Source organism: Physeter macrocephalus, chromosome 11, assembly GCF_002837175.3.
Source record: "Physeter macrocephalus isolate SW-GA chromosome 11, ASM283717v5, whole genome shotgun sequence".
Lineage (NCBI taxonomy): Eukaryota > Metazoa > Chordata > Mammalia > Artiodactyla > Physeteridae > Physeter > Physeter macrocephalus.
The window spans coordinates 90,841,615-90,868,518 of NC_041224.1; the positions used below are offsets into that span (position 1 = coordinate 90,841,615).

Sequence of the window (26,904 nt, forward strand, 5' to 3'; positions counted from 1 at the left end):
ACTGCTTCAAATATAATTTCCATCAGCATATAATAAACACAACCCAAAACCAAAATGTCCATTATTGGCCAATCTAGTAGAAGATTTCTTATGAAAAGTATAGTATCTCCTCATTGATTGCTACCTGGAGAATTAAAAACTTTAGTCTTCTTTTTATAAGCTCATGGCGTCATTCTCAAGAACAACCAGAACTCAAAGAAATTCAAAGCCATTCATTCTGGTGAATTGCAACCTGTCATCAATAACTATTTATTGAATGTCCACGGGGTGCATAGGCATTGAAGTGGCAAGTGATTTATTTGCATTATTCAAAGGATTTCTAAGGGAAGTCTGAAGATTTGAAGACGTTTTTAAACATGCAAAGCTGTGTGTGCTACTCTAATTTAAACTGCCCCTACACGGAATAGTTAGAATAGTCTGGGTTTGAGAACGAGGGATTTCAAACACCCAGAACCGACTTTTTTAAGCGAAGACCCCATTGGGTGCGAAACGACAGATGGGGCTGGTGGTCAGAACACGGCCCCACCAGGGGCTTCTGGACAAATCAAGCCCTCCCCGGGCTGGAGCAGGGCCAACTGCGGCCGCGTCGGTCATGACCCGCCACCCCATCCCTCCCCTCCCCTCCCCCTCCCTCTCCCCTCCCCTCCCCCTCCCCCCCTCCCCTCCCCCCATCAGCTCACACCATCTCAAAGTCCCGGCCGGTTCTCGCGAGATCCGGGCAACTAAGCGCTCGGGGCCTTTTCAAATCGGGATCCGTTACCGCTTTCCCAGCCGCCGCCATTGTGGCGCTCGGAGCCCCTCAACGCAGGCGGCGCAGGCGGAGGCCGTGGCGGCGGGATGGCCGACGCCGACAAGCCCGAGGTGCTTAGGGCAGCTGGCGACGACAGCCCGCATCGGCAGCCCGCGGAGCCGCCGGGCGAGCCCCGGCGAGAACCTCACCCGCCCGAGCAGGAGAAACAGCCGCCGCAGCACAGCAGCAGCTCCAATGGCGTTAAAATGTATTGTCTTTTCCTCCGGGGACCGGGACGAGGTGGGGGGCGGGGCGGGAAGTCGACCGGGGGCGCCCCACGCAGGGCTGAGCCTTGGGCCGTGGGAGGCGGGAGGTGCAGGTGCAGCCGGCCCTCTCCCGGATCCTCCCCGCCCGCCCCGAAGCGGGGGATCCCGGGTGTGGGCCTGGGGCCTGGCGCCCCTCCCTTGCTTCTGGCCCAAGACCGCGAGTCACCCCTTCTTCCCTGACTTCGGCTGGAAAACCTTTAAGCAGAGCTCGGCGGCCGCCACGGTTTGCAGAAAAATGGTCCCCTTTTTAAAGGCCAGTAGTTAGTGTTCATCACTAGGGAGTAACTAGGGATGACATCATCGGACATTTTCTCTTAACCACCGAAGACATTTGTAAAAGGAATATCTCCCCATCTCCCCGTCCTCATTCTGAGCTTTATAAGTTCACTGTTGTTGTTTTCTAAAGTATGTGTTCATTTCTTAACTGATATATAGCAAGAGGAAGTTTAGTAATATGCTGTGAGACTGAATGCATTGTTACCCTTGAGTTGGTAAGAGGTACTTTAAAAAGCGAACTGTGCGTGTTGCCTTGCTCCGCCCTCCCTCCAACTCCCTCCCTCCAACTCCCTCCCCATGTTTGTCAGCCACGCAGGCTATTTAAAAAAAAACTCAGTGCGGCATGGTAGGATCTTAATTTTGGTAAAATAAGATCTTTTTTAGTTGAAGAAAACCCACTACTTTTAAGATTGCAGTACCGATAAAGAATGTAGTCGATTCGAATCCATAATAATGCTGTGCTCCCCTTTGTTCTTGTTATATAGGGGGAATATGAAGTCAGGCATTTGATTTGCACATGCCCAGCTCTTTAAACCTGAAGTTGAAAGTATGTTAATTTAGTGAAAACACTAAATTTAGTAGAAAGTGAACATAATGCTCACACAAAAATAGGAAAGGTAAATGTTCTTACTTTTCTTTTGTGTAAGAACCTGTATAAGAACAGACCTGGACCAGTCTGTTTAAGGGTTGACTGCAGACAGATAAGGTAGGTCTCCCAGCTCTGTTATGTATTCTTGCTCTCAACTGGATTTGAATAGGATAGGCAGTATCTTCTAGGCAAAATAGAGGTGGAACCTGGTGCACTTAGTAACTGAAGACCCAGAAAGTGAATGAAGCACTTTCTACCCTGCCTGCCAAAATGTGGGCTTTCAGGGATTTGGCATCATAAATACAAATGAAAACTTGTAGAATGATAAAAGCATTTTGTTTATACCTAAATATGGGCCTGCCGCTTCCTGAGCAAAAAGTACAGCCTTGAATTATGGAGAGAAACCGTGCTATACTTGGGTATGATTAGTGTAATAGTCTTGGTACAGATAAAGCTGGTATCTAAACCTCCATTAGATCTAAAAGGCTCTAATCCCTTTTAAAGTCTCACTGGGGTTTAGCTAGACAGAAGAGGACAGAGGTGGGGAAAGAATCCCTTTCACTTCTGATTGAGGAAGAGGAAAATATAAGGTGAAGCAATGTTACCAGTAAATACAAATGCAGATTCTTTTCATATTGCTTATAATTCATCTCTCTCCCTTCCTCTTTTCCCAGTTGAGTAAAGAAGCCAATTTATTATCAGGGGTTTTTTGTACCGCTTATTCCTTAAGAACATATAATGGTCTATCATGGGTCACTCACACTGAATAACTAGGGTCATTTACCTGCATCAATCTAACGGCCTTTTTTTTTTTTTGGACCCTGGGCACCAACTGGAGTAGTTTACAATCCAACACATAAACCTTGAGTTGATTCACCATATATTTTTAATGATAAGAATTCATAGATGTGATTAAAAATTACCAAATATTGCCTTTAAATATATGTTGCTTAGAAGTGGACAGAGTGCTGTTTGTCACCAAGACTGAAATGATTTTTACTGAGGTTAATTCATAGTAATTAAGGATGGAGGCAGCTATGTCAGAGACAGCTATGTCTTACTCCTGTTTGTATTTCCCAAGTCCTTATATTTAAAAAGGCGCAATAAACATTTAAGAAATGCAGAAGTGAACTTATATGATTATGAAACTCATGTACAGAGGATTTATTTGGCATGTTCACATCTTTTGACAAGAAATTAAAGACGTTTCCCTAGGTCTAGTCTTTTTCTTTATGCCAAAATGGTATACTAGCTCACCTTAAGTGAATGGGAAGAAAAATAGCAGTATTGTTATAACTCTTTATTATTCATGTGTGACTAAGTAACACCTTGGAGCATATGGAGATTCAGAGTTACATTACAGTGGTTGTATAAAATATTAAGTATTGGTGCAAGGTGTAGTGTTTGAAGTAGAGTAGTATTTTTTATTATATTAGGAGTAAAGAATGGAACTGGGCTTGATTTTGGATCTCATAGCATTATGCTTTTTCAGTCACATATTGAAACTGTGTCCTCATTTGATGTTGGATACTGATTTTTCAGAAATTGATGTTAATTCGAGTAGACATAATTTAGTCTTAAGAGTAGATGTTTTTGTGACTTAGAATCATCACAGTCTTTATTTCAAGTACATTACAAGGGAGATTGCTTAGATGAATAGTTCTGGAATTATTACATGGAATTCTGGATATAGTGCCAATATTTTGATATTATGTAGTATCATTTTCCTACGAGTTTTCACATATATCTTTACTGTCTTTCCCATAGTGTATTTATGACTTAGAAATGAGTTCAGAAATTGAGTAATTATAGTTCACTTTCTTAATAATCAGACTACACCTCTAGCAACTAAACTGATCTGCCTTCCATAGTAATCTTAATTTATGCATTGTAGATGAGCAGTTTAGCAGTATCTTTAAGATGCCACTAATTGGGGAAAACTTGAAGAAATCTCTCCCTCTGGTCATCCCTTGAGTAATAAAGAACATATCCTATATAGTAACTTTACCGCTTCTTAATGGAATTGTCAGATTGTTGTAAGCTTACAACATCCATGTAAGAATAAAAGAACATAGCGAGTGATTCAGAACTTTGTGCAGTTTTCACAGTTGGTTTCATCTAGGAATAAAATAGGCAGGGGAAGGTGTATTTGGATAGGGACTGTATAGATGTCTGCTCACCTGAACAGAGACTTCGTTTATTTTTAAAAACCTTCATTGAATTCAGCCTATTATGTAAATAGGTTCTTTGGGGGATTAAAAAGAAGGGTTTGTTCTTGTATCTACTGTACTCAGAAACCAGAGAAAAGTGCTCTGTGGCTTTTTGACTGCTTGCTGCCATTTATAGGAGTGCCACTCTGTACAGACAGGTAGGTACTTGCTAGAGTTGGACAGTTGAGAAGTCCACTTCCAGGCATGCTGTTTCTGATGAGGGAAGATATTTGATAGTGAAGGTTTCCCTGTCAAGGTCTGAAGAGGTAGCAAAGCATGTTTGGCCCTAATGTGTCTTCCTTGATTTTAGCAGTTTTTCTGGCAGACAGTAGCATCATCTATGGGTTCTTAATTGACTGTTCATTCAAAAATTAATATTTATCAAGCACATGTTACCACTCTAGATGCTGCTGACACCAATGCAGATAGTTTTTGTTCTCATAGAGTTTTACATACTATATGGCTGCGTTGTTACCTGCTCAGAAAAACAGTGTCTGAAAACTTCACTATATTGTGGAACAAATGACTACAGTAAGAGGTGTGTGTGGAGTACTGCAATGTATAGATTCCCACAGTCGCTTGGCTTAGAAGATAATATAGAGCCTGAATTATGAAATCTGATTGGTTGTCAGAATAATCCAGAAAGCTTTAAAAGATTTAGATTCCTGGGTGTCATTCCAGAGATTTTTCTTAGTATATGTTTGTGAAAAATTGCCTTAAAATCGAAGTTTTAATTAAATAGTTTTAAATTCACTAGGGCGATTAGTGACTTAAAAGAAATCTATTGTTTCTTCTGTAAAAAATAGATTCCTGGGTGTCATTCCAGAGATTTTTCTTAGTATATGTTTGTGAAAAATTGCCTTAAAATCGAAGTTTTAATTAAATAGTTTTAAATTCACTAGGGTAATTAGTGACTTAAAAGAAATCTATTGTTTCTTCTGTAAAAAAAAAAAAATTACTTTTGAAAAGTAAATTGCGTTTTTAAAATGTATCTCCAGATTTTTATCTTTAGGGTTTGCTTTAAGTGTATACTTAACATGTTGTAGGTGCTTGGTGGATAGCATCATATAGTTGTAATGTGATTGCAGTCTTATAAATTAAATATTTTTCCAGTTAGGACCTCATTAAAAAGTAGATTTATAAAATTCTGGTTCATGTTGCATTTAAGTACTGCTTCCCTTCTCCATCCCATCCCACCATTTTAGGTGCTACTACTAATAAAAATGGCATGATTCTATGAAGTACGCTATCCTAGTTTATAGGTTAAAACACAGAAAATATTGGGCATGAAAATAGGATACCTTATCATTTTTCTATGTTGACCAAATTGGGAAGAGACAAAAATTATGAGTCATATGGGAGTATATAGATAAAATTGTGTTTTAATTATGTTCTTAAAGCGATGGAAGAGGAAAGTTCTGGGAGGAAACCATTAACCTTTAAGAGAGAAACTTTTTCTGGGTCTCATTTTGTAAATTAATTTTTGTAGAGTTCTGAATGAGGCCCAGAAAGTTAATTCTCCATTAAAGGTGGAAGTTTTAATATACTCTAGGAATAAAATCACCCATTTTACCCTCTTGTTAGGTTCTAACAACGTTTATTAAGTAGTATGATGGGAAAAACTGGGTTTGTTTGAATGCTGCAGCTATTTAATACGGAAAAAAAGGAGGGTTGTTAAATGAGAACTTTGGTAATATGCCCAAATCATTGCTTTGAAAAGACATTGGGTAATTTCAAAGCCAGTAGGCTGAGACTCCAGCTGCTTTGCTGAGGTCTAACTTAGGGGAGAATTTTGTGAAGTGAAGTGATAAATATGAAATATTTATTTAACGTAGACTTACATTATGGAAGCCCCGCTGAGGTTTTCTTTTTGTTGTTCTGTTTTTTGTTTTATTTTTAATTCACAGGGAGAATGATGAATCAGTCAAAGAAGAGAAATCTGAATTAAAAGAAAAATCTACAGGAAATAAGAAAGCCAACAGATTTCATCCTTATTCAAAAGACAAGAATTCAGGCACTGGAGAAAAGAAGGGTCCAAATCGTAACAGAGTTTTTATTAGCAACATCCCATATGACATGAAATGGCAAGCCATTAAAGATCTAATGAGAGAAAAAGGTAACTATTTTTGATAAACCCATTGTTGGATAATTTTCATATAGAATGAGGAGGGAGCTAAGCAAACTTTTTTTTATTCCTCTTAGCCACACAGACTCAAAAAATTGATTTTTTTGACACATAAATTAATCTTTTCCTCTTCTTTCACTTGACACAATTTCATTGCAAGGTAGTATGGATAAATGAAGGTGTTTTTTTTTTTTGTTTTTGTTTTTTTTGCCATTTTAGTGGGGTAGTAGCGAGCCAGCATATGCATGCCACCAAGAATTTTGTTAAAGTGATTGCTTTGTCTAGTTGAAGTTTTTATAGATTTTTAAAGGCCTATTGCATTAGGTAAGCAATACATTTAGCGTGTTAACATATGAATAATAAGGTCTGATTATTTTTTTTTTCCAAAAGCTGTTTTGTTATTATCTTGGTGGAGTCTGGAATCTGGCTGTGGAATTCATTTTGTTTGCATTGTCATGAATGCCATGATGCTGTCTCTGCAGTTCTATATTAAAATTGCGTTACTGCTGTTGCAGTTTTGTTTTCAGAATAACCTGAAAACCTTCATTTTATGTACATGGTTGATTTTGGGGAAAAATATTTTTAATACTTGATCTTGTAAAAGTTAGTTTTGTTATCTCTTGAAAAATTGAGTTTCAACAGTCCTGCAAACTACTTACTTGGTTTTGAGGCTGATCTCTTCTAATAAATAAAAAAAAATTTGCATTGGTGTATCTGTTGTAAGGTGACAACTATTTGATTGGTTTTATTCATTGACTTTATTTAGAAAGTGTGTGGCTTGCTGTGAAGCATGACTTGTAAATTTAGTTTACTGACGGCAAACAAGATTGAAGACATTCAGGTAGAAAGTCACCTTAAAACAGCTGTTGTGTGTAGGCGACCAAAGTTATTTGAAAAGTGCTAATGTTGATGTTTTTAATATGATAGGCTAAGGGAACATTTGTATGTATATGTGCATTTGTTCACCAACTATATCATGCTGGCCAAAATATGATCTGTAGCATGAATTAGGTTAATATGGTTGTTAGCTTTTTTAGAGAATGTGGATGATGTACATTTCTGAAAATTAGTTAAATTTACATAGCCATTGACAGGAGGTATGTTGGTCTGGTTTTGATTGTTGGTGAATAATAGGTGCTTTTCTGTAGAGTTGTGCACAGGTGTGCAGTTAAAGCAAGATATTGGTGTTTAAATGTATTGTTTCTTGGTATCTTCCTTTTGTATGTCTTATGTAGTTGGTGAGGTTACATACGTGGAGCTCTTTAAGGATGCGGAAGGAAAATCAAGGGTAAGTGCTGTGGGCAATAATCTGCTTGAGGTGTAAAAGTTCCTCAGCAGTTTACTTTTTGTATAATACTTGTACCAGTTTTTGGAAACTTAAGTTTCATTTTGTTTTACTTTATTATGAAAGATTTGAGGCTTTATACTAGCAAGTCTGACACTTATACAAACCAAACTAGCTGCCTTGAAGGGATGGGTTTTGTAAATGCTCATAAAGGACATTCACTTTTCTAATGCTCTAAGGTAATCCTTCTTAGCCAATAGATTTTAATATAGGATTTTTTTTTGTTGTGTTTTGATGTCTTTAAGGATATTTTAAAAATCACTGAATTGATAATATTTCCTAAGCGTTCTGTGAGAGGCCTATAGCTTAAAGGTGTTAATTCAGAATGTACATTTGAAACTTGCACTGAAGAGCCTAATTTGGTAGCCTGCAGGACTACATAAAAGGCAGTGCTCTGACCAATTGGTATGAATAACATTGATGATTAAATTGACATAGAAGGAATTGGTTGATAGTAGATTTTGATTTTTAGCAAGAAAGCAATATATTGAAGAATATAATGGAAAGCTTTTTAACAATGTTTAATTATACTAGCAAAAACCAGTTGGGTGCATGAGAAATAAAAACTTTGTCATCACATTCAAATGGCACTTTGAACAGTAATATTGACAAGGAATTATTTTAAAAATGATTCTACTAATTTGTTTCTTTAGCATAGTTTTTTTTTATATATACTTAACAACTGGATGCTATTAAATTGTGTGCAGCCAGTTTTGAGAACTTTGTTTAACATTAGATTAATATTTCCTATTTTGATTTTAATAAAATTGAAAAATTTACATTAAAAACTATTTGTGTACCATATATCTTTCAAAAATATTTGTAACAATGTAAAGATAGGTATTTGAGAGTCTTCAGTTACCTCTTTGAGTTACTTTTGATTGAATTTGTGGGATGACATCACTTTAGTTTTAAAGAAGAGTCATCTAAAAGTAAAAATGTGTTCCAAGCTTGTTAGATGCTAGATTCTACAATCTTAAATAGATAGATGTAAAAATTTACAGAACATTTGTGGTCACGTGCCTGTTACGTTCTGGAGGTCTAAAGGACAAAGAATGATTGTATTATTGATTTTTAATGATTTAAATGTTAGAATCTGCCATTAACTTCGTCTACTGATCCAGAACTTTTTTTCTTTTGCATATATTGACAAATCTACCTGGATATAGGGTTGTGGGTAAGAATTTTCTTTTTTTATCTTAAGTCAAATTTAAACTTATGATTGGAAAAAAAATCTTAGTACATAAACATTTCCTATAAATTTTTTCCCCATTAAGTGTGGTTGAATTCAAAGATGAAGAATTTGTCAAGAAAGCACTAGAAACTATGAACAAATATGATCTTAGCGGAAGACCCTTGAATATCAAAGAGGTAAGATTTCTTATATTTGGAATAATTTAAACATTTGAATTATGAGGACATGTCTTCTTTGGATTTTCATCTAGTAAGGTTATTTATCTGATTACAACATTTTTTTAAAGGGTAGATGCTTATTAAAGCATTATATAATTGATGATAGTTTTGCTTGTACATGATTTCCTGTTTGCCCTTAAGCAGTATCCTATGTATATGATTTGTTCCAAGTTATTACAAGCAGGGGTGTATGATTTTAAAAAATTACAGGACACAGAAATTTAAAGATGACAAACTTAAGGTGCTGACTTTACTTGGTATAAACATTTTCAGTTTTTAGACTGTTATTAGATTTAAGAACTATTGTAGATATTCTAGTTGATAATTAAAGTTTGCTTAAAAATGCAAATACCTTATGGATTTAAATAAAATTGATATTCACTTTTAATAAAATTAACCTGAAACTATGCCAGATTAAAATTTAAGAAAAGTTATAAATTGGTTAGTGAAATTTATAACTGGAACTTGGAAACCCCTAAAGTGGAGATGTTCCCGTTGTATGAAACAGTGTGTAAATATGTTGACAAAAGAATGATACATGAAAAACTGTTTACAGTTAGGTGTAATTTACCTTGGAAATGATTAGCTTGAATAGAAGTCATTTTCATGTCTTTCTTTAGTTCATATTGTTGATCTTATCTGAATAGTTGATCACAGACCACTTATGTATATATCCTTGCTAAAGTCTATAGTAAAGTCTATAGAGGATGTAACTTTGGGACCCTGAAGAGTTTCCACCAACATGGATACAAATCATTGTAGAGCAGTACTGTCAGTCACAATTTAATTTAGTATGGTATTGGTTTGAGTCCCAGCTCTATCCCTTTCTAGCTGTGTGACTTAGTTGAGTTATTCTCTAAACCTTAGTAATTATAATAGTATACAAATAATACTTACCTAGTTAGGGTTTTTATGAGGATTAAATGAGATACATTTATGAGAATTAAAAAAACTCAGGCTCTGGCATCAGAGAATCTGACCCAGGGCAAATTACTTAACCTCTCTGTTTTCTTATCACTAAAATGGGTATGATACTAGAATCTATCTGATAGTGTTATGAGGACTCAGAGTTAATATATGTAAAACAATAAATGTTACATATTTGTTGTAATTATATAAAGCACTTAGCACAGTGCTGAAAATATTGTAACTACATAATAAATGTTAGCTGTAATAATAATTTTTTTTAACTTAAAAAAAATATTTTGGCTGTGTTGGGTTTTTGTTGCTTTGCACGGGCTTTCTCTAGTTGCGGCTAGCGGCGGGGTTCTCTTCATTGCGGTGCACGGGCTTCTTATTGCAGAGGCTTCTCTTGTTGCGGAGCACAGGCTCTAGGCGCATAGGCTTCAGTTGTTGTGGCACTTGGGTTCAGTAGTTGTGGCTTGCGGGCTCTAGCACGCAGGCTCAGTAGTTGTGGCGCACCGGCTTAGTTACTCTTCGGCGTGTGGGATCTTCCTGGACCAGGGCTCAAACCCGTGTCCCCTGCATTAGCAGGTGGATTCTTAACCACTGCGCCACCAGGAAAGTCCCTGTAATAATAATTTTGATTGTTGTTATTCCTGCCCAAGGTGGGAGTGTTACTGGTCTTTGGTCTCTTGTTCCTGGATATGAGGTGATAATAGCTTAAAATTAAAGGCCATGCTGCCAACAAATACAGGTATCCCATATCCCTTTATTGGAGTCAGCTTCTGAATTTCTCTAATTCTATTTGAGCCTAGGGGCTTATTCTTTCCTTTCTTTTTTTTTTTTTTTAATATTTTGACTGAGATGTAGAAAATTGGTAGAGAAAGTTTAGACTGTTGTAATCTGTGCCAGCCATTTATTTGGTAATTTTTATGCATAAGCCAGGACCAGTTTTCCAGAAATGTGCTGATACCCTAATAATTTCCCGTAAGGGTGACATTTGTAGAACAGCCACCATTTGGGAAATTATTATTTTGAGGATTATGACTTGCTTTTTTATGATGTTTCCTATTCCTCTTCAAATGACCAGTGTTATATGGAATTCCCTGGCGGTCCAGTGGTTAGGACTCTGTGGTCTCACTGCCGAGGGCCGGGGTTCAGTTCCTAGTTGGGAAACTAAGATCCCACGAGGCTCACAGTGCGGCCAAAAAAAAAAAAGACAAGTATTATAGATTCTTTGTCTTTTTTAAAAAAAAACTGGAAAAAAAGTTTATTGGATGCTGAAGGCCAAGCCCGTATTGTTTGTGTTCTTTTAAGTTTTAGCACATTGTAGATCCTCAGTAATATTTCAGAGACCCTATAATAGAGTTATGTGATCCAAGTTGATACAGAATACTCCCATTTTTTACTTCCTAAAGAGAAAAATGGTTGAGTTTGGCTTGGCTAAATGATGAGATGTTCTTTATTCAGTTAACTTTTTCAGATTAATATCTCTAAAGGTCCCTTTCTTGGAATTATCTGATTTTCACATGGGTGGCTGGGGTCGGTGCTGAGAAATACTAGTTCGAGTCTAGGGAAAAGTGTATTTCCAATTTTCATTAACAGATATTAGAATTGCATTTTTAAATTTAATTAAGTGAGGTTTAGTAGCAGTTGTAAACTTATTATAGGCCCTCATAGCAGTAGCAGGCAGTGACTGGCAGGCTGACATCTAAGGAGGAAAGAGGAATAATAATCATGCTATATAGTAGGTAGTTTTACATAATTTGTATTTTATATATGTTTTATGATATATGTGTTTATATTTTTGTGTGTATATGTTTATATATGTCATACCTAAAAAAGTCAAAATATAACAATATGTTTTATTAATGTTAAGATGTGAAGGACAAACAATCTGACTATCTTAATGGTTCATGAAGCATCTTCCCTGCTATGTCCTCCTCCTTCCCCCATAGGTAACCACCATTCTAAGTTTTATATTTGTGCAAGATTTTGAAACCTTAGACCTGAAGCATTTATTTATTAACTTAAAGAGTTTTATAGCATTCTTCAAAACATTAATTTCTTTGCTCTTGTATTTCTTTTTATTTCTTCATGGTGTTGGAATACATTGGATGCCAGAATACCTTTATTCTTACATTCACTTCCCCTTCTATTTCCCAGCCTTCCTAGAAAATTTATTAAAGTCATCCAACTTTCTTTTTATTAGTATTCCCAGATGGAGGCCAGCAGAGTAGAGTTGATGGTTACATATAGTATAATCATTTGGTATTGCAGATGATAGTCTATCTGTGTGTTTATGTGGTTTTTGTTTGTTTTTTTGTACTCTGCTTACTGAGATGAGTGAGAAGTATGTTTAAGCTTGCCTTTTTTGCTTTGTTTAAAGGCAGCATATTTGTCTTAAAAGTCAATGAACTAAAGAAAACAAAAACAAAAACCAAACAATGTTTAGTACCATTCTTTATGCCTTTCTTTATCTCCCTTCTCCCTCCATCTCAGATCATAATCATTGTTGAGGATGGAAAGAGGTTGGAAAGTGGATAATTGTATTTTGTTCGGGAATGAAATTTACACATTATAACAGTTCCCCTCTACCCCAGAATTCCTGGGTTTTATAACAGGCTGTTCTGCTGTTGAAAGCTTTGAGTTAGTATGAATTTGGCATTACATTGGGCATATAGTGGTGAGAATAAGAGTCACAGTAAGTATTTTGTTCCTCTTTGAGTTATGTGGATTTATGTGTGTGTGCCATATACTTGTATACCTGTATGAGGACAAAATTAAACTAATTTCAAGTTCTTAAGTGACTTTAGTGATTGGAAAGAGGTATTTAATTGACATCCCTGGAGACTGAAATCTTTTGTCTATCCACAGGTTTTTATGGGACTGAATTCTCTGGATGAGAAAAAAGCTCACTCTTCAAGAGGGCCACTAATTTGAGCCAGTTGGGATAGCTGCTGTAGAATTTGAAGTTGTTATTTTAGTGATATAGACTTACTGATGTATCTAGTGGCATTTAACATTCACTGTGTGTTATAGGATCCTGATGGAGAAAATGCTCGTAGGGCACTGCAACGAACAGGAGGATCATTTCCAGGAGGACATGTACCCGACATGGGATCGGGATTGATGAATTTACCACCTTCCATTCTCAATAATCCAAACATTCCTCCTGAGGTTATCAGTAATTTGCAGGCTGGTAGACTTGGTTCCACAATTTTTGTTGCTAATGTAAGTTTAAGCTTTATTCTAAAAATTTGCCATTCAGATATTTAGTTCTAATCATGAGATTATTTAATTAGATGAATGGGTCATAGTTTTATAGAACATTTTGCTTGTTTTTAACTAAGCAAAACAGTAATTATTGTAAACTCAAACCCAATTTAAGTCCATAAATATAAGGTCAGATTGTAAATACAAGTATTTAGGATTTTTAAAAACAGAACTGTGGAATTTATAAACACTTAAGCAGTTCTTGAAATTATGTACTTACATTATATGTGATTTTTGTTCATATTGGTAAATGGATTTCTTTCTTTAGCTTTGATATTTGTGAATGTGCATGTTGTAGTTGGTTTGTCATTTGTTCTAAGCTTTTGGAAGTCAGTGATATCAACCATACTTTCCAAAATCTGAATTTCTGTCAGTAAAAATAGATATGAAAGTTTCAAATGTGCAAAACAGGATTGAGCAGCTCTGAGAGACTGTTTTGGGAATTAAAAAAATTAAGGGTAAGGAACAATGTAGATGTAGCTTAACCGATCTTTAACAATTTAAGATGTTTCTACGTGAATACTGTTGATATACTGTTTAACAAGAATTATAGTTCTTTATATTTTTGAGAGTTTAGAAAAGATTTGTATTATTTATAAGTGGGGAGAGGAGTTAATAGGTATGTAACTTTATATAATTTTATATTAAGCTTGACTTCAAAGTTGGTTGGAAGAAGCTAAAGGAAGTGTTCAGCATAGCTGGAACTGTAAAGCGGGCAGATATTAAAGAAGACAAAGATGGCAAGAGCAGAGGAATGGGCACAGTCACTTTTGAACAAGCAATTGAAGCAGTTCAAGCAATTTGTATCCTGATTTACACTTTAGCATTATTTAATAAGGTTGAAGAAGTTTGATACCGTTTTGTGGGGATTATGGAATTTAAGGTTGCCTGGCTTAGAAATGTGTATTAGAATTTGGTCTCCAGCACATAAAACCTTTACTATGTCCAAGTACTAAAGTCACTCTTAAAACTTGAATTAGCCATATTGTATAGGCCTGGTATGAACTTTTTTCTACGTTCTCTTCCTACCACAATTAACTGTATACATGCTGTTGACAGTAATGTAATTCATTGTACATTAATACAGTTGCTTTAAATGAAGCTTGTTAATTTTCTTTTTGCAGTGGTTGAATTAAAGGATATTTATAAAATAAAACTATAAAGCAAAGAACTGAAGATTTTTGAGTATGCGGAAGAGACTAATACAAATAAGTAAAATACTAAAGGTGTTTTTTAAAATATTAGAGATAGTCTGATGCTAAATATGATTATTAAAAATGTGTTTGTGTTCAAGTATAATTTCATAGTTGCCTAACTGGCTTTCCTTGACTGAACCAACAGCTATGTTCAATGGGCAGTTTTTGTTTGATAGACCTATGCATGTGAAAATGGTGAGTTCCTGTATATCACTTCAACTCTCCAACCTCTTCAAATGTTTTATCTGCTCTCTTCTATGTTACAGATCTTTTTAATTATATATTAACCATATAATAAACTTTTTTGCAATTAGGATGACAAGTCTGTCCCTCATGAAGACTACCGTTCACATGATAGTAAAACGCCACAATTACCACGTAAGTAAAAGCTATTATTAGAAGTAATACAGACTATTCTTTTTCAATTTTATTATATGCTAAGCAAAACTTTATTTTTGTGCCTACTTCTCAAGTTGCCCACAGTTTGGTGTTTGGAGTTATAGAGCTAGTTTGGCATAATTGATTATATGTGACAGACACTTTTCTTTTTGTAGTTTTTCCTGATTATAAAAGCAGTATATACTAAAAAATTTGTTAAGCTCATATGTGAGGGGGAAGAAAAATCATTGTGATTTTACCACCCATAAGTAAACTCCATTATAACATTTTTGTGCATTTCCTTCCAGTCTTTCCTTCTAGGTATATTTTTTTACATAGTTGAGAACTACCATATAAATAATTTGCTATTTTTTTGTTTAACAAAAACATTATTCTATGTTAAAAATTCTTTCTAAAATTTATTGGCTATTAATAATCTATCATGTGGATGCTCCATAACTATTTCACTGTTATGTATATTTTAGGTATTTTAACATTTACCCTTTAGTCACCAATAGAGTTTTTTCTTTTTCTTTCTTATTGTATACAAATCTTTGGTATGTTTTTGGTTATTTCCTTAAGATAGATATCTTGATGTAGATTTACAGGTTTTCAGGTATGCTCATTGATCAGTATTATCAAATTGTTTTCCAAAGGATTATAAAACAGCAATATAATGTACTTAACATCTGTGTCTCAATACCCCATGTTCAAAATGAGGATGCTTGATAGTACCTACTTCATGGGGTTGGTATGAGTATTACATGAACTAATATATAGTATATGTAAAGTGCTTAGAACAGTTCTGGCATAATGTAAGCACTCAGTAAATACTATCTTGTGTTCTTACTTTTTGTTGTATTTTCTCTGGTTATTATTAAAGTTTTTTTTTTCCATAAAATATTTAAAATATACAGGCAAATATAAAATCACTCATGTAGCTGTGTAGACCATATTTGTTTTAGGTGATTTTTCTCTAAAATAAAATTTTACAGATAAAGGTTCTTCTCCCCTACCACCTCCCACTAGATACCTTACCTAGAGGAAACAACTTATGAATACAGTGTTTATCATTTAGGTTTTAATAATTTGATTTATACATTTATACATCCATAAACATTATATGAAATTGTTTTACCGGATTTAAAATTTGGTGTGAGTGAAATTATATTGTACCTATTATTCTGCAACTTGCTGGTTTTGGTTTAACATTGTTTCTGAGATTCATTTATGTTGATAGATTGTAGCTCTAGTTCCTTTATTTTAACTGCTAATACCACATTTTACATATATATTTTTTAGGTTATTCTAATTTTTTGTTATTAGAAACAATACTAAGTTGAGGAGTGTTTTGTTCTTTTTCTCTTAGAATAATATGTTCTCAGTGTTTGCTAGAAATTATTTGTAAAAACTGTCTGGCCTTGTTGTATTGTTTGTGGGAAGATTTTTAACTATTTATTGTTCATATTTCCTATTGCTTCTTGACTCAATTGTGGTAATTTCTACTTTTCTGAGAATTTTACCATTTTTCTTCATATTCAGATTTATTGGCATAAAATAGTCTTTCTAAATTTTTGCCACATCTATAGTTCTTTTTTAAATTCCAGTGGTTTGCAATTTCTCTTTTTTATTTTTTTTTTAAATTTATTTAATTAATTTATTTATTTTTTGCTGCATTGGGTCTTCACTGCTGCGCATGGGCTTTCTCTAGTTGCGGTGAGCAGGGGCTACTCTTCGTTGTGGTGCATGGGCTTCTCATTGCCATGTCTTCTCTTGTTGCAGAGTACAGGCTATAGGCGCACAGGCTTCAGTAGTTGTGGTGCGTGGGCTCAGTAGTTGTGGCTCGCAGGCTCTAGAGCACAGGCTCAGTAGTTGTGGTGCACGGACTTCATTGCTCCGCAGCACATGGGCTCTTCCCGGACCAGGGCTCAAGCCCGTGTCCCCTACATTGGCAGGCGGATTCTTAACCACTGTGCCACCAGGGAAGCCCCCTTAGTCAGTTTTTCTTAGAGATTTGTCAGTTTTATTAGTGCTTTCAAAGAAGTGAATTCCATTTTTTATATTTTAATTTATTCTCTTAGTTTTATTTCCTTCTCTATTTCTTTGGGTTTAGTCTCTTATTTTTGTCCTAAGTCCTTAAGTTGAATGTGTACTTCACTAATTTGCAGCCTCTTTGGTTTTTTTTTTTGTGTAGTACACAGGCCTCTTACTGTCACGGCCTCTCCCGTTGTGGAGCACAGGCTCCGGACGCGCAGGCTCAGCAGCCATGGCTCACGGGCCCAGCCGCTCCGTGGCATGTGGGATCTTCCCGGACCGGGGCATGAACCCGTGTCCCCTGCATCAGCAGGGGGACTCTCAACCACTGCGCCACCAGGGAAGCCCACGCAGCCTCTTTTTTAATACAAGTAGTTATGACTATAAATTTGGCCACTATATACAAGTTTTGCTATAGAGTGTCTTTATTGTGATTTAATTTTTATTAAATTGCCATTATGATTTCTTCCTAAGTCATATATTTTTGAATTTCCAAATGTATACTTTTTTCTTACTAATTTCTAACTTAACAGTGTGCTCATAGAAGATGGTCTCTGTGATTCCTTGGAATCAATTAATTAATTTGGACTTTGCATTGTGCTAATATATGATACATTTTAATAAATACTCCAGCTGTGCAGTATACTGTTCTGTATATGTCCATTAAATCAAGTTTGTTAATCATTTAAATTATATCTGTGCTAGTAATTTTGTCTGCTTGCGCTATCAATTACTAAGTTTATGGTAAAATCCCCTGCTATAATGGTGAATTTGCATATTTTTTCTTGTTTTTACTGAACTATTTTGAAACTAATTCAGTAGGTGCATGCAGGTTTAGAACTGATATATTTTCTTAGTGAATCAAGATTTTATCATTATAGAGTGATTTCATACTTAGTAACTACCTTTAAATCGTTTGTCTAATAGTAATGTAGATAAAACAGCTTTGTTTTGTTTATTCACATTTGTAGTTTTATTTGGATTAATTCCCATTATCTTATTTTGTGTTTTATTTTTCTGTGTTTTACAAATGTTTATATTTATTTTTCTCCTATCTTTCTCTTTTGGTGGTTAGCCTGGATATTTTAATATGTCTATGTAAAGTCTGAAGTTAATATAATTATTTTCAATAGTAGAATGACCTTTGAATGCTCTAATTCTAATCACTTTCCTACTGAATTATATGCTGTTACTGCTCAATGTTTTAGTTATATATTGCTTTGTTTCCAGTCCCACAAATTAGGCATTATTATTACTTATCATCTGCTTGCACAGGTCCTGGCACTATTTTTTCCCCCTGAAGCATATCTGTTGTTAGTAAATTCTCTTAATTTTGGTTTGTCTATAAATGTCTTCAAAGATAGTTTCACTGGTTATATAGTTTAAGGTACTTATTTTCTCTCAACACTTTAAAAATATTCCAGTCTACTGGCTTCTATTGTTGCTATTGAGTCAGCTGTCAGTTGAACTGTCCTTTCTTTATAGATAAGCTGTACTCTTCATGTAGCTGATTTTAAGATCTTTGTCTTTGACATGCAGTTTTACTACAGTGTGGATGTGGATTACTGTTTATTGGGCTTTCACAATTGAGAATTCAGTTTTTTAAAATAAATTCTCAAAAATTCTCAGCTTACATATCTTTGAATATTACCTGTTCTCCCTTTGTAGGGCAGTCCTTTCCTGCCCTTCCTTATCACTCAGGGTGTCATCTTTTAATATCCTGGTTTTATAAAGTAGGGGCTTTCGATTAACTTTTCCACTTTTAGTACTTTTCAATTTATTTAGATTTAAAAATTACATTCATACTTTTATATCTGTTCTTTTCAAGATTTATGGTTTTATGTACTCTTTTCTATTGAGATGTAATATGAACTCATAGACTTTAACAGAATCAGTTTGTTGTTTTAGTTAGTCATTATTAACCTCCCTATTTTTTCCTTTCTCCCCAGCCCCCCACTTCTTTTTCTCAAACTATTATAACTTGGCAAGTGGGGGCCTCTCATTTCCTATGCCTCTGCTATTAATTTCTGGTGAGAATGGGATTTCCCAGATCCATGAAGATTTTTCTTGTTCAAAGACATGAGATTGGCCTACTTTCAAAGAAGCCTGGTTCCTTTAAGTGAAGAATGATACCAGAGATGAAAATAAGAGTTTTAGATGTAGACATGAGCATTGTTGATAGTCAAGTGTGCTATTGCTTTGAACCATTTTTAGGGACTGAGCTAAAAAAGATATTTCTTTTACCAGGTCACATTGATCTTTCTCCAATTTAACACAACATGCTTCTGTACTCTTTTAAAAATATATATATATATAGTATATGGTTTTCTCAGCCCTTACCACTTACTAATTGCTACATTGACTAGCAAGAATTTTTAAGCCAAACTCAGATTTAGTAGAATAAAACAGTTCCCACTGTCTTTAAGTCATCAGATTATCTTCTTACAGTCTCTTTTCAGTGAACTTAGTTTAAGAGAGAAAGTAAAAAGAATACTGGATTTAGAGACAGAAAATTTGAATTCTAGTCTTAGCTTAATCACATAGTTAAATGGCATTGTACAAGTAACGGTCTCAAAAATTACCTCATCTGTGGATAATAGATGTGAAAGCACTGTATACCATAGTATATAAATAAATTAAAATACCATATAAATATAAATAAATATATTTATTTATATAAATAAATATTTATGTCAATGATAAAACTAGGTAATATAACGTTTGCTTTATTCAATGTTTTCATGTTTGTTGACTTTTTAGTTTGATTTGAACCATCTGAAAAATAATTCCTGGGTTTTAAGAGGGTCTACAGATTCAAGCAAGATTCTTATTTTCAGATATGTATGTCATTTATAAGGTGGTTCAAAATCCTCTTGGTATTTCATTACTCTTTTTCAGTATACCTTTAACTGGGATATAAGATGGATCTGCTTCATAAAACACTTCTCATTAGTAAGTGGTATTATAGTGAGGCTTCAATGTGCTGCATTCCAATGAAAACAAGAACTGGTGCTCTTATTTACAAATTTGCAAAATTTTAGAAATACTACTACTGGCATATAGCTTTAAAAAATTTTTCATTGCCAGTTAGTTGATCATGTATGAGTTGGTAATAATATTCTTATTTGTGTTTTAGGTGGTCTTGGAGGCATTGGAATGGGACTTGGTCCAGGTGGACAGCCTATTAGTGCCAGCCAGTTGAACATAGGTGGTGTAGTGGGAAATTTAGGTCCAAGTGGTGAGTATTCTAACTTTATTATTTCTTTTTAAATGATACATTTGCTACATTGTAAAGCTTATATTTACTAGTTTGTAATAATATTTAAAGGACTGTAGTTTATAGTTGAATATTTAAGATGTTACTTTAGTCTGAAAAAAGAATGAAACCTTTGAGAGCAGAGAACATGAAAGAGGTTGAACAAAAGGTCAGGAGGGTTCCTCTGAGGCCAGCCACGTTACAGCTAGCCTTTTAGCACTTTGGATTTTGAATTGTCTTTAAGGTAGAAGGAGACTATTCAACATAGTCTATGCCTTGTGTATCATGGATATACAGTATTTGTGGAATGGCTGAAATACTACCATATAAGCAATTTAAATTTGAATATCTAGTTGGGAGGGTAGCTTTTCAGATAGCTGTTTGGCTATTCATGTAGACTAACCTACAGTTTATGTTTGAAGATTGATTTTTAAACAGTTTGGTTTCAGAACCCTTTTATACTCTTAAAATTTGTTGAGGACCCCAAAGTGCTTTTGTTTATGTGGTTGTATTTGTCAATATTTACTGTATTAGAAATTAAAACTTAGAAATTTTTTTAAAATTACATATTTATTTAAGATAACAATGATAAACCCATTTAAGAAAAACAATGATAAACTTAAATGTAATTTTTAAGAAAATAAATTGTATTTTCCAATACAAAAATTAGTGAGAAGAGTGATATTATTTCACCTTTTTGTACATCTCTTTAATGTTTGGCTTAATGCAAGACAGTCATGCTCTTATATCTGCTTTTGCATTCAATTTGTTACAGTGTCATCTATCATGTAGTTTCTGGAAAATTCCACCTTATACTCATGAGGAAATTAGAGTAAAACAGTCAGTATCTTAGTGTTATTTGGATAATGAAGGAGTTTTGACCTATTAAACCCTCAAAGGTCCTTAGACCATATTTTGAGAATTGCTGTTTTAATTGATGGACTAATTAATGCTATCTGGTTTCTATTTTTGTTGAGATGCTATAGTTACATTTTAAATTGTGAGGGTAGTTATGGTAATCATTATGATCTAAACAGATGGAAATCTTCTCCCTTACTCTTAGGCCCTCTACCCTCCTAAACACATACTATTTTTATTCTTTCATTTTTTACTGCTCCCTTAGCTGCCATGTTTAAAGGAGTCCTTACTTTCTGACCTGATCTCTCAATCTGCTGTAGTGATATTTGTGTGTCTGAGCTGAAAAAAAAAATGAACGATTACCTAGTCCTAGATATTCTCTAACTGAATGTGAGTATGACCAGTGAATTTTGTTTTCTTGTCTAATAAATATTCAAAGAGGCCTTTTTGAAGACTCATGATTAGACAACTGCTGTGGCATAGCACTGTAAACCGTCCCATCTGTGCCCTGCTGCTTCTCTAGTATTCCACTGTGACTAGACCATTCGTATCTATTTTGCTGTGTTGCATTATGTCATTCTTTAGTCATTAAAATAAGATTTACTGAAAGTACATATTGTGTATTTTATTTGAGGTATGGGAATGGATGGTCCAGGTTTTGGAGGAATGAATAGAATTGGAGGAGGTATGTATAAGCATTTGTTTTCTTGTATGTACCCATCATCATGTTTTAGTAAGTTAGAAACTATGTTGAGAATTCCAAGGGAAACAAAAGTCATGGTTTATTGTTGGCTCACGTCCTAAAGACTGCTAGCAGAAATTGAGCCTGGTACATACTTAAGGGATATGGAAGGTGATGTGTTAAGGAGCAGTTGCACAAGGTAGGGTGGATGAAGAGCTTACTGATGAGACTTAATATTTACCAAATGTACCTTTCAGCTATATAACTGACTGATCTCAAACTTAATCTTTATTCCATAGGAATTGGGTTTGGTGGTCTGGAAGCAATGAGTAGCATGGGAGGATTTGGAGGAGTTGGTCGAATGGGAGGTAGGTAAATGTATATAGTGGGATGTGTATGCTATATTTCATTTTCCCCATTATTAAAAATGTCCCCCCTTTACTTAGGAATGGATACTGTAGATGTTTTCAGAGGATGTATGGGTACCAGGGGATAGGGACAGGCAGAGCGGGACTGGGATATCTGTGGCATATGAAGTACGTTGGGTGAATCATGGACTTCTTGTGTTGTGACTTTTGCTGTCATTGCAGTTTAGTTTCAATAAGTTCCTAAATGGATTACTGTTTATTGATAATACTTAAAAAGGGGTTAATTTGTTGCATAATCTTTTCAGAGCTATACCGTGGTGCGATGACTAGTAGCATGGAGAGAGATTTTGGACGTGGTGATATTGGAATAAATCGAGGCTTTGGAGATTCCTTTGGTAGACTTGGTAGGGCTGGCTGTTTACTTCTCCTTTTCTTTTTGCAGGTTGTATTTTTCAAAGTTTGACTGTCTTTTTTTGTATGAAAAATTAGAAATTTATAATGTTTCATTCAATTTATTACTTGAAGAAAAATACTTCAGAGGTTTTAATGTACTAGCTCTCTTTTTCAGTGTCTTACATATTTGAACCCTATTTGTAGAAGACTTTATACTTTTCAGTTATTGTACATCTTCTGAGAGCATAATACCTTGGGAATTTTAAAGTATGATTATTTAAATTAATTAGTATATTATCTTTCCATCCTTGTTTAGGCAGTGCAATGATTGGAGGGTTTGCAGGAAGAATAGGAGCTTCTAACATGGGTCCAGTAGGATCTGGAATAAGTAGGTTTAAATTTTACTAGAATTTTACAGTAATATTTGAATACTTGCAAAAAACTTTGCAAGAGTAGTTATTGTAGTATTGTAATACTTTGTTCTTATATGTTAATATGACTTGTCATAATTTAGAGAAACTTTGATATTTATTGAGCTTTACTGTTTTATCGCTGTTGGAAATTTCTAAACTAACTTTGAATTTTACTTCTTTGACATTTCTAAACTAACACCAGAATATGTGTTAACTGTCAACCCAATTCAAGAACCATATTCCAACTAAAGAATCTGGGGCTTTTTCTGATCATATGACACGAACAACATTAGCTTTAGCACCAACTCTGTTTCTTTGCTTATTCTCTATAACTGCTATTGGAGACTAGCTATTTCATCTGTGAAAAAAAATTGTGTCTTTTGGTAAACACAGGTGAATCGCCTCAGATCTAACACTTCTGGAGACCTCCTGAGGTTGAGGGCAAGGTTAAAAGAAATGCTTATTTCCTTGCTTCTTAAACCTTTTCTTTGATAGAATCAAGAGTACTATTGTTGCAAAACTGGGGAACGCCAAATTTCTTCCGTCTGTTTTCACGACTACATTTTAGGCCTTATATTAAGCCTTAACACAAGGCTTAGTTTTTGACCCGTGTTGCTTACTGAACCAGGTCTATGTGAGCTCTCCATAGTTACCGACTTCCTTTAATTGATTGAAATCTCACAAATAGGAAACAAAGTCTACTTGAACTCTTCTAAGAGTGAGTTAAAAAGATCTTGTCAGCTGAAGATACTTACTTCCATTATACCTTGCTTCTCATTTTATTCCTTCTTTCATCATCTTTTCAGCCTTGGCCATTTTCCTGTTAATCATAACTTCCCTACCTTCCTTTTTCACCTCAGTGTTTATACTTCTGTTCCCCTAATTTTATATTTGTTATTCACAGAAAGCCAATTTGAGGGTGATGTTAATTTTTAGAATGGGGATATTAGGTATGGGAAAAAAAGGATATGATTGAGAAAGAGTAGGATTGGAATAGTTAAAGGGGACTCAATGTATAAGAATCAAGTGGGTACGAGCTACAAGCTAGATTTTTAAGCTCTGGCTAAAGGAGTGTGATTCCAGTTTTTGTTGTTATCTCCACAAGTTCTGTATAACATAGAGACTAAAAGTTAGGTTTTTCTGTGGTTATTGAAAATTGAATTGATATGAAAAGAGCAATTGTATGCGAAACTAGATACTGAGGTGAAAGGTAAGCTAGGAAAAGAATATTATGTAGGACAGTATGATGAGAGCAACAGTTGATATGTTGGAGTTGTAATTATTTGAATTTACCCCATATGTCTTTGTTCTAACCATTACTAAGCTTGGTATTATTAAAAGATAAAAATGAGGATACAAACTACTATAACATTAATGAATAAAGTCATTGATAGAAAACTTATATAACTTATGTTTTATGATCAGAATATAATTTTTTAGAAATGTATATGTATAATAGAATGAACAGATTCAGTTAGCCGTTAACATTCAACTAACTGAATATATACAAAATTAAAATCTGTTCCTTGGAAGATTGTTATATTGTGTATATAAAAATAATTTTGTTTATATATTGTCTAATTACATAAATGAATTAATTTTTCTCTCTTTCTTTCTCAAAAATGATTCTCTCCCTCCTCTTTCTCTCCTTCTTCCTCTTCCTTCTCCTTTTCCTTCTGTTTTTAAAACAAAAACACCAAACTCCCAAATCCTCCCTTCCCTCTTGAAAATGCAGGTGGTGGAATGGGTGGCATGAACAGTGTGACTGCAGGAATGGGGATGGGACTGGATCGGATGAGTTCCAGCTTCGATAGAATGGGACCAGGTATAGGAGCTATACTGGAAAGGAGCATCGATATGGATCGAGGATTTTTATCGGGTCCTATGGGAAGCGGAATGAGAGACAGAATAGGCTCCAAAGGCAACCAGATATTTGTCAGAAATGTAAGCAACTAAATGTAAAGTATACTTAAAATTATTTTTTTCCTTGTATATCTGTTACTAATACCTTTTTTCATTCTAGCTGCCTTTTGACTTGACTTGGCAGAAACTAAAAGAGAAATTCAGTCAGTGTGGTAAGTATGCCAATGACTGTAGATATATTGATATTGATTATGGAGGAAAAATTGATTTTAAACTTTTAAATACTGCTTAGACCTTTACCTGTCCAGATGCTTATTCCTGGGTAGTATGACAGGTTTAATTCCACTTCAAAGAAATAAATTATTTTGCTATCCTCTGACGTACAGCAGTGCAAATTACTACTAAATAACAAGATTTAGAGTAGAGTCTGTCATTGTCTCTTGTGGATAAAGAACGGGCTTATTTTATTACCTGATTTTTAAATAGTTACTATATCATCATTGCTTGAATTTAAAAGGATGTTTTTTGTGGGGGAAATACTAACAAATGGTATATTTATTTCTTTGTTTATAATGTAGTACAGTGCTTTGTCAACATGGCCCAATGAAATGCTGACATCCAAGTGATACGGAGTTAATAGATGAGACCCGTTCTGCGCACTCTGTCACCTATACAATAAAGGAAACTTAGCTGATAGCGTAGAACCCACTGCCTAGAATGCCTTAGACAGGTACATTCTGGTGGCCCTTCTGTTTCTTTTATAAACTGTTCTTGGCTATAATGATACTACCTATACAACCGTAATATGTTCATTAGGTCTGTAGATGATTAGGTGGTTTATTACTTTTAAAAGAGGGCCTTTTTTTGGTAATGATGAGAGATTTAGTGTGAATAGAACAAAGTAACAGATTTCCTGCTAGTATTTTTTTGCTATTGCATGGTAACCCAGAGAGTATAATTATTAATAGTACAACTATGTAGGTGGGATATAATGATGAAAAGTAGCTAAGTAAAAGTGGTACATTCAACCTTTGAGAGTTAATGGAAAGTTAAGAGTATTTGTAATATATCTTTACTTTCTGGAGATCATGAAGGGGGATAAGTTTAGTGTTCGCCCACAAAAGTAGCCTTTGTAGCCACTGTCACAAGGGATCAAAGTGATCCTTCTGGAAACTGTTCTCTAATGTGTTCTCAGAGCACTTTATACCTAACTTTATTGTAGTAATCTGTTCACATGTCTTCTTCCCTCCCAGATGGAGGCTCTTGAGGGCAAGAACCATCATCTTTTTATTCTAGCACCTTTCGTTGCCTCTGCACGTATAGTAGGAGTTTATTAAATGTTATGAATGAGTTAAGCATTCTGAAAAGATCTTCATTCATTTATTTGGTTATTTATTAAGTAAATCTACAAATATCGTATCTTTGGTAGTCTGCTCGTCATTAGGATTAGAAAGGGGAAGAAAGTAAGATATTACCCCTGCCCTCAAAGAACATACAGTGTGCATCTGTCTACATGTTCTAGTGGCTCCTTTTTGTTGATCATCTTTTTATTTATATTTATTTACATTTTATTCAAAGAAGAGAAAGATATTTTTTCTTGATAAAAAAGTTGTTGTAAACAAGTCAACTAGTAAATAGTCGCTACTAAGAGAAAGCAGAATTATCAAGTTGATTTGAGGTGTTGGTAGTCTTTGTAGGAGTAAGGAGATCTACCAGGATGAGTAAGCAGCATCTAGCCGTGAATCCCATAGGCTACAGGGGAAAAGAGCATATTACGGCCTTAGTGAGATCCATCAAATGAGGAGTGGTGGCAGCAAGTATAGATAATCCCTGCTGTTGTAGTTTCAGTGAAAAAGAATCTCCAGATGACATATGACTTTATTTTAAAAAGTAGAAATGAAACAAGATAAAGAACAAAGTGGGGCAAACAAATGACGTTAGTGAAAATGTGAGCAATACTGAGTTGACTGTTTCCTTGTACGTAGGCAGATTTCCTTTCAAGATCATATATGAGCAAGCCTTGCAGCAAATTTGAGGTCTTTTTGGTGGGCTTCTATACTTGTTGCTGGCATTGTTTTGACAGAAGGACATCAACAATTCAAAAACATTTTTTAAAAGGAAAAACTAGTCCCCAAATCTACATTTAAAAAATCTGTACAACATTATAGCCAATAAAATAAAGTGGTTAACTCTGTTGTTTTAGCTCAATTTTTATGTCCTTTTTTGATCAGTCTGTATTATATCATGAGAGTAATGATTTTTGTTTTTGT

The 26,904-nt window shown here is 34.7% G+C and overlaps 1 protein-coding gene across 1 annotated transcript in view; it reads left to right on the forward strand.

Annotated features, from left to right (window-relative positions):
- Positions 1-732: 732 nt before the first annotated feature.
- The window catches only part of MYEF2 (myelin expression factor 2), a 32,020-nt gene continuing 5,848 nt past the window's right edge, over positions 733-26,904 (forward strand). Inside the window, exons 1-16 of the mRNA XM_024132932.3 lie at positions 733-998; positions 6,039-6,247; positions 7,492-7,544; positions 8,771-8,778; positions 8,879-8,972; positions 12,960-13,151; positions 13,843-13,996; positions 14,535-14,584; positions 14,704-14,767; positions 19,938-20,039; positions 21,550-21,600; positions 21,897-21,965; positions 22,271-22,369; positions 22,675-22,746; positions 24,507-24,715; positions 24,795-24,846. Coding sequence (XP_023988700.1) covers positions 838-998; positions 6,039-6,247; positions 7,492-7,544; positions 8,771-8,778; positions 8,879-8,972; positions 12,960-13,151; positions 13,843-13,996; positions 14,535-14,584; positions 14,704-14,767; positions 19,938-20,039; positions 21,550-21,600; positions 21,897-21,965; positions 22,271-22,369; positions 22,675-22,746; positions 24,507-24,715; positions 24,795-24,846 — 1,639 coding nt within the window. The 5' untranslated portion in view covers positions 733-837. The remainder of the gene's footprint in view (positions 999-6,038; positions 6,248-7,491; positions 7,545-8,770; positions 8,779-8,878; positions 8,973-12,959; positions 13,152-13,842; positions 13,997-14,534; positions 14,585-14,703; positions 14,768-19,937; positions 20,040-21,549; positions 21,601-21,896; positions 21,966-22,270; positions 22,370-22,674; positions 22,747-24,506; positions 24,716-24,794; positions 24,847-26,904) is intronic.